We start from the raw sequence: 16329 nt of genomic DNA on the forward strand, positions 1-16329 counted from the left end.
TAGATGTCTTTTTTTTGTGCAATTTTCATCTAAATTTTCTACTCTAATCTCCTAATACAATACGCCAAACACATAATATGCAATTGTAAGACAACCACTATGCCAAAGAATATAAATCTGCTTGAAAGTAAAAAATTGGTGACATTCTAAATAAAGCAAAAAGTTCCACAAATCTGAAGTTAATTCAAAAACTAGCATTAATACTTCTTTAAACAAAAGGCTGTCATCCAACTCTTGCAATAGAATCCAGCAACATTCTCAAGAACACAAAATATTCCACAAATTTGAAGTTAACTCAAAAACTAGTATTGCTTCTCTAAACAAAAGGCTGCTGTCCAACTCTTGCTTCTCTAACAAAAGGCTGCTGTCCAACTCTTGCTTCTCCAAACAAAAGGCTACTGTCAATCCTCATGAATCTTCACCTATAAAATTAGTAGATTAAGTAAGAACACCACTTCATTATCCATCCAACTTACAAATATTTGTAAAGAAAAAAACTTGAACAATCTTGTGTCAAATTATACCAATTTCAGTGGCCAAGCAATCGGTGCACCAAGTGCATCTTCAATTGTTTGCAATAGCCCATAAGGCCTAATCAATTGTTCATTGCGTTCCATCACGATTTGTACTAGTATTTCACACCAACATGGTCCTAATGGTTGTCCACCAACAACTTTAGAAGGATCAATTCCTTGGAGACGACCAATAGCTAGACATTTTGTTGGATCAAACAAGCTGAAAATATCCACCCAATCACCTTCCTACAAGATAATTTGAAGTCATAGAATTGAATTAGGTAGATTTATTTTTTAAAAAAATTTGGTAGAGTTTCCCCTGCATTTTGAGCATTTCTCCAATTTTCAGCAATAAAACTTAATAACCATGACTTTACTAAGTTGAAATTACCATGTTTTACTATTCAATATAACCAAACAAAATAGCAGTTTAATGAATCAACAAGTTTCAAACAACAAAAGTGAGTATCCTCATATGGTATAATCACAATAAATTCTTGAAAAATAATCATGAATATACCTGAAGAGAACGAGCACCCATAGGAGATTTTGAAACATGATTAGAGGACGTTGAATTTATCGAGCCACCAGTTTTTGAGCCACTATTTTGCTGCTGACACACCATTGCTTTGAGCTCTGCAAGTTCTTTGGCTTGGTCTTTCAGCTGCTGATCTTGCTCAGCAAATTTATCTTCCATCTCAGAAATTGCTGCCTTTTGCTCCATAACGATACGCTGACAAGTGCTGCGACTAGGTACGTTACCCCATTTGTCTGATGGTGTCACACCTAGACCATACATGCGCACACGCCCATTGTTATCTTCCCCAAATACTTGGGCAAATGCATCATTACGACCAACATCATCATTAGAACCAGGGGGAAGTTGGCTAATTTTTTCCTTCAAAGCTTGCTATATTTAAAATCCAGAAAAAATTCAATATTACTAAAGTCGATTATCTTACATTAATGAAGATAAAATCAGTCCTAAGTTAGTAGACAATTTAAGTCATTTAGAGTACTAATTTCATCAACCAATTAATAACTTACTAATGTAGCTGCAACGTCATCATTTCCCGGGTTTCCGTTTGAGTCAGTATAACAGTGTTCGAACATATCAACTCGTGATGGGAGATGACCTAATTTTTTCATCTATAGAAAATGAAGTCTTTATAAGACCACTAGGTGATACAAGAAAAAACTAAATGAAACTAAAAGGTTTAAAAGATTTACCAATTTCTTTCGAATTTGAGCATACGATTTCTTCCCTGTCTTATGATTCATTGTTTTCTTAGCCCGACTCATCTTATTCTTCTCGCTGGTATTCTGAAATTATAGAAAAATAGTGAAAACTTATAATCTCAACATAATGGTTGATATTTAATAGTTAAAACAGTTATACCTTTGTTTCCTCTAAGCTCCAGTAAGCCAGAAGATTTCTCCACTGATCTTTCAAGATCCGCTGATCCCTATTGTTAATTTGACTCTCAATGGATTCATTTGGATTGTAATATTTTGCCTTTAAAGCTGATTTCCAATTTCTCCATTTTTTGCCGATTGATTTCAAAGTCCAAAAATCTGCACCTGGAGGAAGACGAAATTTTTCCTACAATAACACCTCAAATAGTTAGATCCATATTTTTGTCATATAAAGGGTACAGCTGTATATTTGCATCAAGCAAAATGTGCATTACCTTCACCAATACAAGCATGTCTTGCTTCTTATCATTTGTCATTTCACGCCAATCTGTCACGTCTAGAGGAGCATACTTTCCATTTCTTGCTATTGTTCCTAAGAACTCAGTAAATTTGGACTTGTTCTTGCCAACAGGCTCACCATCCTTATCAAATCTAACTTTGTACCGATGACAACTACTAGGTTTACCCCATATTTCTGTCATATATGTTGGCCCTCTAGTTTTTCTTTGTGAATTTTCATCTGCATTTTCTTCATCTATAACCATGAAATATGACGCCGGTGAATTTCATTACCAAAAGAAACTAGTAGAACTAAAAGTTTTGAAACTGAATCTCAAGAATGAAAATCAGAACTGGGCATGACTTATTAGAGATGTACCTGTAGAGTTAGGCTCCTCAATGTGAATCTGATTTTCAGCTATATCCTCGTGTTGATCAACAAGTGTATTTCCGGTAATCTTCTGTCTTTTAGTCCTTGCCATTCCTACAAATAAAAACATTTAACAAATAAAAGAACACAAATACAAAAAGGATAGCAAAATCTCAAACGAATATGATAATAGAAAGGCTACAACTAGACTGAAAATTTTCATCTACTAACAAATCAATTTTAAAGTGCAAGTAAGTAAGTTAAAACAGAAAATTTAAAATAGACAAATGCAAAGGCACAACAAGGTTAATCTGAATTTGCATCTACAAGAAAATGCATGTGAAATTGCAACCACGTTTATAGTTACAACTTTTACAGTTTTAATAGCAAAAACCAAACATTTCAACAATTCAGGCTAGTGGAGTATTTCATCTCCATCATCTTCTCGAACCCATCGAATGTCTTCATTCTCATTGTCCATTTGAGTTGTTGAGGTAATTGTGCTCTGCAAATACATCTCAATATCACATACGGGGTCCATCATAAACTCATTCCTAGGAGATGTAGCAACAACAACACTCCAGCCTTCAGCTAAAGGGTCTTCAACATAAAAAACTTGTGAAACTTGGGTTGCTATCACATATGGCTCAGGGTGAGGCTTTACATTCTTGAAGTTGGCCAATGTGAATCCATCCTCATCTTGCTTTAATCTTTTGCCTTTTGATATCCAATCACATTCAAATAAGGTGACAGTTCGGCCTTCAGTGTAATTTAACTCAAGGATATTCGTCAAAATACCATAGTAAGCCAAGTCACTTAAAATTGGATTATTATCTTTAGTACTCGAAAAGCTTGATGTTGTTGCATTGACAAGAACCCCACTATTCTGAGTTTTCCTCTGAGATTCTAATTGTCTTGTATGGAAGCGAAAGCCATTGACAAGAATCTTTTGATATGTTCTCCCCACATTATTTGGACCCCTAGCCAGAAGTTTCAAATCTTTGGAGATGTCAACACCATCAGCCACTTGAATCTGTTTAACCTATTATATACAAAATGTAACAATGACAAATTTCTTCTTTTATGCATAAAAAAAAAGATAATAGAACCTGTAAGATTGTTGAGCTTACATGGTCCGAAAACCAATCTGCAAAGTTCTCACAATGAATACGCTCAATGACATGTTTTCCAGCACATGGATTTTGCTCCTTCACCATTTTATGGTGTTGGCTGCATATAGAAACTCACTAAGTATTTAACATATATAATTTTTTGAATTGAAAGGAATTTACTTACTCAACATATGGCTTGATGTGGTCGCAATTAAATAGCACATATTGATGTGCTTTTCTCAAAATTTCATTGCTGAAATTTGTTGGAGTTCCTTTTCCTAATGGACGACATGAACTGGAAAATACATCGAAGCCTTCACTTGAGGTGTTGCCCACATCATCATTTCTACTTGTCCGATTAAACTTCGTTTCAACATAATCAGCTAGGTATAAGGAACAAAAATTCAAACATTCCTCAGCTAAATACCCTTCAGCAATACAGCCTTCTGGTCGACTTCTATTTCGGACGTAGGATTTCAAAGTTCCTAAATACCTTGACAAGGCAAGTTTTAATTCAGGTTTAGAATATTGAGATGAAGTTAATGATAAAAAATGTCTAAAATTTTCAAAATACTTCACTTAAATATTTCATGAGTACCTTTCTATAGGATACATCCACCGGTAATGGACAGGCCCTCCTATTTTCGCTTCGCTAACCAAATGAACAGCTAGATGTACCATCACATTAAAAAAGGATGGTGGAAAAATCCTTTCTAATTGACAAAGTATGATACCAATCTCTTTTTCCAAATGAACTAAATCTGCTGGATCCAAAACTTTGGAGCACAACTTGCGAAAATACCTGCTCAATTTGATCAAAGGAGAGCGAACTGCTTTTGATAAAGTCCTGCGCAGAGCTATTGGGAGAAGTTGTTGCATCAAAATATGGTAATCATGACTTTTTAATCCAGAAATTTTTGGTGGCTTTACTTTAACACATCTAGAAATATTTGCTGCGTAGCCATCTGGAACTTTTATCCCTTTCAAAACTTTGCAAAATATCTCCTTTTCCTTCTTTTTCATTGTAAAGCAAGCTGGAGGCAGAACACTCCTACCATTTCCCTTCTCAATGGGATGCAATTCTGATCTTATACCCATATCACGAAGGTCAAGACGTGACTTTTTATTATCTTTGGTTTTTTCCAGATTCAACAATGTAGCCACAATGATCTCACTGATGTTCTTCTCAATGTGCATAACGTCAAGATTATGACGTATCATATTGTCTTTCCAATAGGGCAAATCAAAGAAAATACTTAATTTTTTCCAATTAAATGGCAATTCTGGATTGTCACTAACTGTCTTCCCAAGTTTAATACTATAACCAGCTAACTCATCTAAAATTGTAGACCCCATTAACCTTCCTGGTGGTTTTCCATACTCTACAGCTCCATTGAAAGATTTAGCATCTTTGCGAAATGGATGGTTCATTTCCAAGTACCTTCGATGCCCCATATAGCAATATTTTCCCCAATTTTGCAGATGCTGTGAAGATGTGTATTTATGGCATACAGGACATGCAAGTTTTCCTTTAGTGCTCCATCCGGAGAGGATTGCATAACCTGGAAAGTCACTGATGGTCCATAAAAGTGCTGCACGAAGTTGAAAGTTTTCTTTTCTTGATGCATCATATGTATTCACTCCAACATCCCACAATTCCTTTAATTCTGCTATGAGAGGTTTTAAATATATATCAATATTATTTCCTGGTGCAAATGGACCGGGTATCAACAATGACAACATAAAGTTCGATTGTTTCATACACATCCATGGCGGCAAATTATATGGCATCAATATTACCGGCCAAGTGCTATGAGTTGAACTCATATTTTTGAATGGGTTAAATCCATCTGATGCTAGGCCCAACCTCACATTACGAGAATCTTGAGAAAATTCTGGATGATGAAAGTCAAATGTTTGCCAAGATGGAGAATCAGCAGGGTGCCTCATGTTACCATCCTTAGTACGACCTTCTGCATGCCATCTCATATGGCCTGCAATTTTGGAGGACATAAATAGGCGTTGTAACCTATGTTTTAGGGGAAAATGCCATAAAACCTTATGCGGTATTTTTCTTCCCTCACCAGTCGGATCATTTTCAGATTTAACCCATCTAGATTCTTTACATGTTTCACAATGCTTTCTTCTTGCATCTACCCCCCAATATAAAGTGCAGTCATTCGGACATGCATCATATTTATCATACCCAAGTCCTAATTCCTTCATTAACTTTTCAGCTTCATAATAAGACTTAGGCAAACCATCCATTGCATCTGGAAAGGCTTCTTTCAACAAATCAAGTAACATATCAAAAATTTTGTTGCTGAGTTTACCAAGGCATTTGAGGTGAAGCAACCGAATCATAAAGGAAAGTTTTGAGAATCTTTTACATCCAGAGTAAAGCTCTTTGTTAGAATTATCAATTAGATTGTAAAACTTTTCAGCTTCTACATTGGGCAATTGGCTTTTGTATTCAGTTCCATCTATCCTTGTATAATCTTGTTCAGGAATTCCCATTGCATCATGAACCAAACCATGCATGTCATCAAGTTCATCCCGTACCCCATGTGAGATATCATAGGAAGTAGGTTTTGGTGCACTAGAGTAAACAAATTCTCCATGAGCTGCCCAATGGGTGTATCCTTTAACAAAACCATAAACTTTCAAATGAAGTTCTGCATTCTCCCTGGTAATACATACACCACACTTACATTCTTTACATGGACATAATATCATCCCATTTATACTTGAATTCTGGAATGCATAATCTAAGAATTTTTGCAAACCATCCCAATATTCTTTGCTTCGTCTATTCTTTTGCATCCAAGTTTTATCCATATTCTGTAACCATGACAAATTTAACCTTAAAATATACACATACATACATATACATATACATATACATATATAAGCAAAAGAAAGCAATTAAGAATAATATTAACAAAGTGCATCACTCATACAACAAAAAAATTATTAGGATACCAAGAAGCTATTTGGAAGTCAACGAGAAGGTCACTGTTTGAGATAAAAGCACAAGACATGAGAACCCCAAAGGTTTTCCGCTACTAGCCATTTATCACGTGTCACCAAGTAAATAGTTTTTTACACAAATCAATGTTAAGAATAAAATTTGCAGGTCATATAATATATCTACTGCAATGACACTCCAGTTTAAAAAAAAATTAAGAATCCAAATGACCAAAAGATGAAAATGAACGTACATTACAGGTTCAAACAAATGAACAAATTTAATATCATATATGTAACTTAATCTAATTCCTAATAAAAAAGAACACAAGAATATAAGTTGGCTTGTACCTCTAGCGAAATCAATGTGCAACGTCTTCAAAATGATTTCTTTTCACAGATAGCTATCTTTAATTCAAACCTGTGGTGAAACATTAATGAACTTTAGTAAAATTTTAATATTTTGAATAGGTGCTGTACGTACTTCTCTAATTATTCAAGAAGAAAAATAACATCAGCTTGCAAATTTCTTGAAGAATATTTTAAAAAAATGAGAAAGAACCAAAAGTGCTGAATGACTTTTCCTAATTATTCTGAAACAAACAGAACAGGGCATGAAAATATAAATGCACCAACATATATAAATGCATCAGCTTACTATGCAAATAGAACAAGGCATGCACATTATTATGAAGCAAACAGAACAAGGCATCAGCTTACTTTCTCTATGTACATATATAAATGCACCAACATATGCATGAAAATGATCCAAGGCATGCACATTTTCCCCATGTGAACAGAAAACCACAAATGCAAATTATTCTCATTGAATAACATTTTCATAAAAAACATTGGGATAGCAGGAATTTTATCTAAACTCAAGAAATAAAAAGATTTTATGTTCATGTTTAAGGGACCAACTTTGCTTTACAAGTTAAAATTTAGAAACCTCTGTATTGGTGCCAATTATTTTTCTGGTAAACTTAATTGCCATATTACCATAATATGAATCAAGTTTGGAAACTCAACTACAACTCAAACAATTGCTAACAGTTAACTTTCTTCCCAATTCACTAGTTCTGACTTTGCCAAATTTTACATGTTTTTCCGAAACCAAATGACATGAACAGTACACCATCTTTGACATTCTTAGTAGTTACTAGTCAATAGAAGTAAAGCACCTAGGATTCTATATCCTATATTTTGTGCCAGCCCAGTTGTACTAACGTAGGAATAGAAACCAATTCCCAAGTTCCAATTCGGTTGAGAGAAGCATTAACTACATAATCATAATGTCCTGATTCAATTCTCAAACATCCATTTTTCCCCTTTCCCTTCCACTTTTGTACTTGAATTTAAAAAAAAACTCTACCACTATTTTTATACACTTTATTATACTTTGTATCAGCGTATTATTACCTAACTGCTAAAGTACTTTGTAGAATCAGTAGGCTAAAGTAAATGCAAAAGGTGCTTAGAAATTCAACAGGATTGCAAAAGGAAGCCTCAATTGATCGATCGGGCTTAGTCGCCAAATACCAGATCACACGGCAGGGTTTGATGGGTTTGTCTTGCTTAATATTAACAATCGGCCGCGGTGGGAGAATGGGACTGCCTCCTGAGTCCTGAATTGGTACTGTCGATGGCCCCAAGGCCGAAACAAGGAGGCGGACACATTCTATGTGGCATTACATTAGATACCAGCAAAAAAAAACCAGCAATCAATCAACCAGCCAACTACTTTTAATATTGCCCCATGTTTTTCTCCATCACATTATTAATACTCAACATAGAAATCAGATTTTAAAAAAAGAAAAAAAAATCAAACTAGCAACAGGGGAGAAAATAATTCAGTGGGCAGGCAAAGCATATGATTTTCAAAAACCCATAATACACTTACCTTTTAACCACTAAACCATCCTTCTCTTCTTCTGGTCAAATTGGAGTGCATCTAAAAACTCAAGATAGAAAGGGAGAGGGTAGGGATTAAAGAATGAAAAAAAGAGGCAGAAATGGAAGATTGATTTTGACGATGATGGATTTTGTGAATAGGGTCCAAGGGTTTAGATTTGGAGAAGAAACTGAGGGAACTTTTTGGTGTGAATTTTAAGAGGCGGAGACCTTTCAAAGAGAAATATATTGGGCAAACTTTAGTGAAGCGGCAAAATTTTCCTTGCCGCGTTTTTTTTTTTCTTTTCCCCGCGTTTTTTCTCCATTTCATTTATACCAGTGACAAAACTACGTCGTTTCTATCTCAATTTCCTATTACTTCTGCTGACATTCACAAGTAATGCCCTAATAGCTATTCTAATTTGACATATCAAAATTTTCAATTTAGAAAAGGGATAATTTCAGAAACCTCCCCTGACTTGTCAATTGGGTTGCCAAACTCGTTTTTTGACTTGTCCATTGAACTACATTTACCATACCGCCCATGAATAGATGGGTATGGGAATCATAAAATTTTACTTATGGATATAAACAATTGGGTAACGCAACCGACCCAATTAACCCATCTACCACCACTCAGGTCATTTCACAAATACATTCATCAGACAAAGCTTTCCTCTTGTCACAAAAATTCAAAGCAATGTGGTACATGTTCACAAGCAAGCAGGTTAAAATCCCGCCTGCATAATAACGCTGAAACCCGCAAGCGGGATTCTGTGTTTTTTCTATTTCAAGGTTAGCTCGCATGCGGGTTAATGTTATATTTGAGCGCGAGAAGAAAAAATTGGTAATTAGGCTCTTTGGGCATTATAAGTAAATATTTAAATTAATGGCAGTTTTATTACATCAATATTATTGTATTATCATTATTATGATTATTGTATTATTTCTTATGCAAATATAACATTTAATTATTTAAATTTGATTTTATTTTTACAATTTATAAAATTTTTATCACTTATATAATATTTTTAAAACCCTAATACATCTAAATTTGATTTTTTTTTTCAAATTTATAAGATTTTTATTTAAAAAAATGGGATACGGATAAGATATCCGATTGGTTCGATTTGCATAGGTGCATATGAGAATATCCGAATACTCTTTAAACCCGCATGCGGGTTTAAGGAGATTATGGCAACTCTCTGACACACTAGTTACCCATCCAACTTGTGTGTAACTAAAATATATTTAAATAATATATTTCATATTTTTGTTATTTAGAGTTTAACAAAACATTAATATTGGGTAGATTTGAGGGATATGCATAATTTTGCATATTTGTAGGAATATTAGAAAATGGAAAATTTGGGCAAATTCCCAAATTTTGGAGGTAAGGTGCAATCCAAGAACTAAAACAGTCATTTATAAAACCTTAACAGTAATAAGGTGCAAACCAAAGCTGCAATCCAAGAGTAATATCATTACAAATTTCATAACCATACATTAAATAAATAGAAATGCAATCCAATACTATCCAAAACACAAAATGTCTTGGGTATAATAGTAATTTTGCATTATATGATGTCAGCAATTGGGTCCCAAGTTCTGCCAGGGGAGGTCAGTGTAATTGTGGAAACCTCAGGGGAGGTCAGTGAAATTGTCAGAAACCTCAGGGGAGGTTTCTGAAATTATCCCTTTAGAAAAATATAAAACAAAGTGCAATGGTATTTGGTTCATGTTATTTTATTATGACACTCACTTTTTTATGTCTTCATAAAACATGTAAAATGACACTTACAAAAAAGTGTCCTTATAGGTATGTCATAATAGGACATTTTTCTTGTAGTGACGGGGTGAATGAATGAATGAACGAATGGATGAACGAGGGGTTTTATTTATACAAAATGCAATTTCAAATGAGTGAAGGTAGGGGGAAATGAAAGGAGAATAAATGAATGAATGAATGAACGAATGGCTCCTTGTGAGCCCGTATCCTTTTAATGAATGTGTTTATCGCTTTCACTTACACTTGTATCTGGAATTCCTGGTTATTTGTACTGAATGCATGGAACTGCTTGTTTGTCTATGTGATCGGAACCTCACTGAGCTTTCCAGCTCATCCCTTTAGTTTTGTTTTCCTTATCAGGGGAAGGCGTGCAAGGACGAGAGCCTGTATAGACTAGCTGGGTCTAGCTCTTGGTTTACTTTTGTTATGGTTCTCGCCCTAGCTTTTGGCAAGGGTCGGATGTATGAATTATCGAGAACTTTTGTACCCTTTGTTTTTTGTAAGTCCTTTGAGATTGGAATGTATATAAGTTCTACTTTAAGTTTTGGATTCGTGTCCTATGTACTCCTGTCGTAATGAATTGGATCCTGGTTTGCTCTCTTTTGAGGTTTGATTTATGATTTGTTTGTTTGAACGACTGAGTCCCGGCGAGAGCTGGGCAGGCGGCCTTCATTGGTGACTGAGGGGAATACCCGGTGGGGTATTTTGAACGTTGTTTTGCATAACTAGGTGAGAGTTCCTTGCTTTTTACGTTTCATGATTATATGGCTTGTTTGAATGATTGATAACATGTTAAATGCTTTCAATGATTGCTAAACGAGTTTTCGAGGCGAGTGTGTACTTTATCGCACTTAGCCTAAATGATTGTGAAATTTTAATGATTGAGCGATTGAAATGTTAATTGTGCATGAATGTAAGCCTTTTGGGCTGACCTGGCCATTGCCCCTTGTTACCGGTCGTCTCGAGCCAGAAGCGGACTCGGTCGGGCGATTAGGGACTTGGGTGAACGTTTCGGTATACTCGAGTATTACCTTGTAGGTTGGTGGAGCCTGGCCAAAAGCCAGGGACGGGGTGAATGAATGAATGAACGAATGGATGAACGAGGGGTTTTATTTATACAAAATGCAATTTCAAATGAGTGAAGGTAGGGGGAAATGAAAGGAGAATGAATGAATGAACGAATGGCTCCTTGTGAGCCCGTATCCTTTTAATGAATGTGTTTATCGCTTTCACTTACACTTGTATCTGGAATTCCTGGTTATCTGTACTGAATGCATGGAACTGCTTGTTTGTCTATGTGATCGGAACCTCACTGAGCTTTCCAGCTCATCCCTTTAGTTTTGTTTTCCTTATCAGGGGAAGGCGTGCAAGGACGAGAGCCTGTATAGACTAGCTGGGTCTAGCTCTTGGTTTACTTTTGTTATGGTTCTCGCCCTAGCTTTTGGCAAGGGTCGGATGTATGAAGTATCAAGAACTTTTGTACCCTTTGTTTTTTGTAAGTCCTTTGAGATTGGAATGTATATAAGTTCTACTTTAAGTTTTGGATTCGTGTCCTATGTACTCCTGTCGTAATGAATTGGATCCTGGTTTGCTCTCTTTTGAGGTTTGATTTATGATTTGTTTGTTTGAACGACTGAGTCCCGGCGAGAGCTGGGCAGGCGGCCGCTGAACCCTCTGGTTCGCCTTAGGGGGAGGTGGGGCCGTTACAAGGAGGGTGGTTCTTCACAACTTACCTTAAAACAAGAGAGAGAGAGCTATTGGTCACCTTAGCTTTCCAAATAATTCCACACAACAACTCACCAACACTTCCTTAAGTGGTTTTATGGAGCAAAATCAAGGTTGGATGGTTGAGTAAGTTGATTGAAGCAAGATGGAAGCCAAAATCTTGAAGAGTTTTCTTTCTTTCCTTGCTTAAGAGATTCGGCCAAGAGGAAGAGAAGAATGAGGGATTTTTGGTGAATTTTAAGATATTTAAGTCAATTGGTAAGACATGCAATAGTAGTCAAATGGTCCAACCAATAGCCAAGTGACACTTGTCACCTTTTATTAAATACCTACCTAACTTGTCTCTCTCATATCAATCCAAATTGCAACCTCTACTTATCTCTTAACACCCGATAAATTAACTCCAGTATCTAAAACTTAACCTAGTTGGTCGAATTTTTCCGAACTTTTCGCACTAGTGGGTCCCACGTCCGGTATACGCTCTTAATTTCTCAAAATCCATTCGATACTAGAAAAAACATCTAAAAATTATATCTGCTCCTTAAATTCATCTAGAATTTTTTCTAATCACGAAAATGCAGAAAACAAGCCATGAAAAATATATAACCTAGAAAATGAAAAATACGGGTTCTCACATTTTAGATGTTGTTTTGTGGAAGATTAGCACTTGAATGCATGAATTCCATATTAGGGTTTCATTTTTCTCCAATTCTACCAGGTTCTATTTCACCTTGTTAGCGGCCGAACTAGCCTTAGCACAAAACATAAAAGTTGTATAAAATGATGTTTTATAGTTGCCTGCAAAATTTCAGCTCAATCGACGCAACGTAGACCATGAAAAGACCAAAATACTCCTGCTGCCCTGTTTCTGTACTAAAATGAAAATCAGCCTCTGTAAGTGGTTAGTTTGACCAGGAATATTACCGAATTGGTTAATGATGTCTTCTTAAGAATTATAACCTTGTGTCTTAGCTTTCAAATGGCTTTCGAATTACCTGAATTGGAGTTGTGTGTGCTGATATATGAGTGAATAAAACAGGACTGCTAGTTGATTTCTGCAGTGAATTTCGAACTGGAAAATCTGGAGTTGTTTTGGTAAATTTGACCTAGTTAGGGTGAGAACTGGATTGAGTGGTCTTCATGAAAGTTGTAGGTCTTTGTCCTATCTTTTCAACGCCTCCAAGAATGGCTTAAACGGACTTTGGTAGCCTGTGATATGGCCATTTAAAGGTAGTACGGTTAATTAGCCGATTAGTAGGAACTTGGTTCTGGGAATTGGGAATTTGACTTGGTTACACTGGAATTTGGACTAAGTGGTCTGCATCAAAATTGTATCCCTCTGTCTTAGCTTCGAAACGGTATAAATTACATCCCAATCTGATAAGCGTAGCTTCGGATGTGTCCGTTACGCAAAACCCGTCAAATCTGTCTTTTGTTAAACTTCATTTCCGCACATGTTGTTAGCTTGATTTTTATACTTATATGACTTTGAGCCTATGGAATGGCTATTGAAATGAGATGATATTGTGTGTGACTTTGGGATTGATTGAGGAAAACAATGAAGCCATAAATGGTTGGAAAAATAGGTAAATACAAAGGGCGTGCTGCCCAAATTTTCGCTCGAGGGCCAAGTTTCTATTTGAACTTGTATACTTTTATTTGGCCAATACCATGACCGGTTTTCCATTTTAAAACATGATACCTCTTTAGTTTAAAACTTCAAATGCTACTTACTCCTTCCCAAAATATAGAGGTATGATTTAGGATTTTCTCGGCCACAAGTGAATATCTAAACGATTCCGAAAACAATATTTTTAGCCTATCTCGTTGGAGTCCGAGTTGTCTTTGATCCAAGTGTTTTCCGCCGGACATTTTATAGCCCGTTTGAGTTAGTTTTGCATTTGGTTTATGAAATCCTAACTATTTCCGTCCACCAGTCCAAATGCCCTCGTTTCACTTTAAAGTCATTTCTATACGTTTTATTCATCAATTGTTGGGTTTCTTCGATTTCACCTAATTGTTTGTGCTAGATAGATTGTAATATTCCTTCTCATTTACTCTTAGGTTTTCTCGGTGACTGAGGTAATATTCGGAAGGATATTTGCACGTTGTTTTGCGTAAATAGGTGAGTGTTCCTTGTTTGCTATATTTTTCTTGACTTCATGACTTGTGTTCTTGTTTGATAATGTGTTAAGTGCTTTCAAGAATTTCCAAAACGAGCTTTCTAGGCGAGCGTGTACTTTACCGCGCTCGACTTAAATGAAACGTGAAATTTTCAATGATTTAATGATTGCTACATTAGTTGCGCATGATGTAAGCCTTTTGGCTGAATTGGGCCCTGCCCTTCGTTACCGATCGACTCGAGCCAGAAGCGGACTCGGTCGGGCGATATGGTGACCCTGGGTGAATTTGGTATACTCGAGTATTACCATGTGGTCTGGTGGAGCCTGGCCAATTTCCAGGAGGGGGTGAATGAAACGAAAGAACGAACGAGGGTTTTATTTACCAAAAATGCATTTTATTTAAATGACCGGAGGAATAAGAGGAATGACAGGAGAATGAACGAACGAATGAATATATGGCTCCCTGTGAGCCCGTATCCTTTTAATGAATGTGTTTATCGCTTTATTTTGTATTTGTATCTTGAATTATTGGTTATATGTAATGAATGCATTGAATTTCTTGTTGCCTATGTGTTCGGAACCTCACTGAGCTTTTAGCTCATTCCTTTAGTTTTGTTTTCCTTAACAGGGGACGGCGAGCAAGGACGAGAACTCGGTAGAGTCTAGCCTAACCTAGACTGGTTTCTTTGAAATTTCTTTTGTAATGGTTCTCGCCCTAGTGCTTGGCACGGGCTGGATGTATGAGGAATTGAGAACCTTTGTATAGTGGTGGTTGTACTTCGTTTGAGATGGATGTACATAAGTTTGCTTTAAGTTTTGGTGTGACGGCCCCACCTCCCCTTAAGGAGAACCAGAGGGTTCGGCGGGCAGCCTGCCCAGCTCTCGCCGGGACTCAAAATTTCAAAACAATAAAATTAGATAAACCCACAAGCATACTATTCACAATATATCTAACGCCAAAAGAGTTCTATTTACATCTTCAAAAGTATCCTGTCAAACCACTCTAATACATTAAAATAACAACCAGCAGAAGGTAGACCCTATGGAGGGTCCTTATACAAACCACCAAAACTAAAACAAACATCCTACTTGTCCAACTATTACATGCACATCTAACTATACTAGTGTGTGTGACAAAAGTCCCCGCGTCGGCCCCTGCTAAGGAAAACAAAAGGAATGGGGTAAGCTATATGCTTAGTAAGTAAACAGGGGCAAAAGCGTAAATTTCACGTAACAACAGTTACATAGTAAGAGTAAAGCAAAAGCAGAAAAGTAACATCACATAATAAGGATACAGGTGGCTCCAAAGTCAGATCGTTTGCCATGTGTGACCTCCTGCCGACACTCCGTCGACCTCAAATAATGGTCCGTAGAACTTCACTTGTACCCCACCGTACACCTTATCACCCTCTCTGGCCAGGCACCTCACAAACTTGCTCGAGCGAACGAAATTGAGCTTGGTTCACAAGCTCGGGTCACAAACTTGGTCCACATAATCGGTGAACCGGATTCACAAACTTGGTGACCTCAAACCAGGTTGGACTAACTTCGACCAAGCCCTAACCGGCTCGAATAGTCCATCTAGGTCATGAGATCGGGCCCCAAACTCACAAACTTCACAAAATTTATGCAAAAGTCACCCCGAGCCACAAGCTCAAGGGGTTTAGTTCCAAAATGATTCATATACATATGTCATGTACAAATATATACGCAAATTAGGGTTTAGGTCGAGTGCGATAAAGTACACCCTCGCCTAGGTACCCTTTTCATACATATTGAAATACATAAGCAACTAACACGTAAGATCGGCCTGAATACTTACACAACGAACAAAAGAGCAAAAGTACGAAATTCGTGCCGCGAGGAGTAGCTAGTAGGCCCCACCGGCTCCACCTAGCTCACCAACGTCTGAAATTGAAGATTGTGTCACAATATATCACAAACGGCTACTAACATACTTAAAACAAGCAAAATGGCAAAATTGGCACATGCAAGTGCGGAAACGGCACACGGAAACGGGAATGGCGGCCTAGCCATTTTGCCGTCAAAACTGTTTTGAGTCTAATCGAAGCTATGAGTGTCGGATCAAGGTACATGAGGTACCGTTGCGAAGCTAAGAGAAAAGTCTATACCTTTCATGAAG

The 16329-nt window shown here is 36.7% G+C and overlaps 2 protein-coding genes across 2 annotated transcripts in view; both read right to left on the reverse strand.

Moving 5' to 3' along the window:
* Positions 1-401: 401 nt before the first annotated feature.
* LOC113756130 lies at positions 402-2692 on the reverse strand. The gene is made up of 8 exons (XM_027299923.1): positions 2590-2692; positions 2207-2466; positions 1915-2118; positions 1746-1838; positions 1563-1664; positions 1036-1425; positions 525-761; positions 402-422 (listed from the first exon to the last, which is right to left on the reverse strand). The coding sequence occupies exons 1-8, from the start codon at positions 2690-2692 to the stop codon at positions 402-404; spliced, it is 1410 nt and encodes a 469-aa protein (XP_027155724.1).
* Positions 2693-2995: 303 nt separating this feature from the next.
* LOC113756131 overlaps positions 2996-16329 on the reverse strand; it is a 62303-nt gene continuing 48969 nt past the window's right edge. Inside the window, exons 3-6 of the mRNA XM_027299924.1 lie at positions 4291-6378; positions 4120-4185; positions 3711-3810; positions 2996-3622 (exon numbers count right to left, since the gene is read on the reverse strand). Of these exons, the coding sequence (XP_027155725.1) occupies positions 2996-3622; positions 3711-3810; positions 4120-4185; positions 4291-6378 (2881 nt within the window). The remainder of the gene's footprint in view (positions 3623-3710; positions 3811-4119; positions 4186-4290; positions 6379-16329) is intronic.

Source organism: Coffea eugenioides, unplaced genomic scaffold, assembly GCF_003713205.1.
Source record: "Coffea eugenioides isolate CCC68of unplaced genomic scaffold, Ceug_1.0 ScVebR1_200;HRSCAF=821, whole genome shotgun sequence".
Taxonomy (NCBI): Eukaryota; Viridiplantae; Streptophyta; class Magnoliopsida; order Gentianales; family Rubiaceae; genus Coffea; species Coffea eugenioides.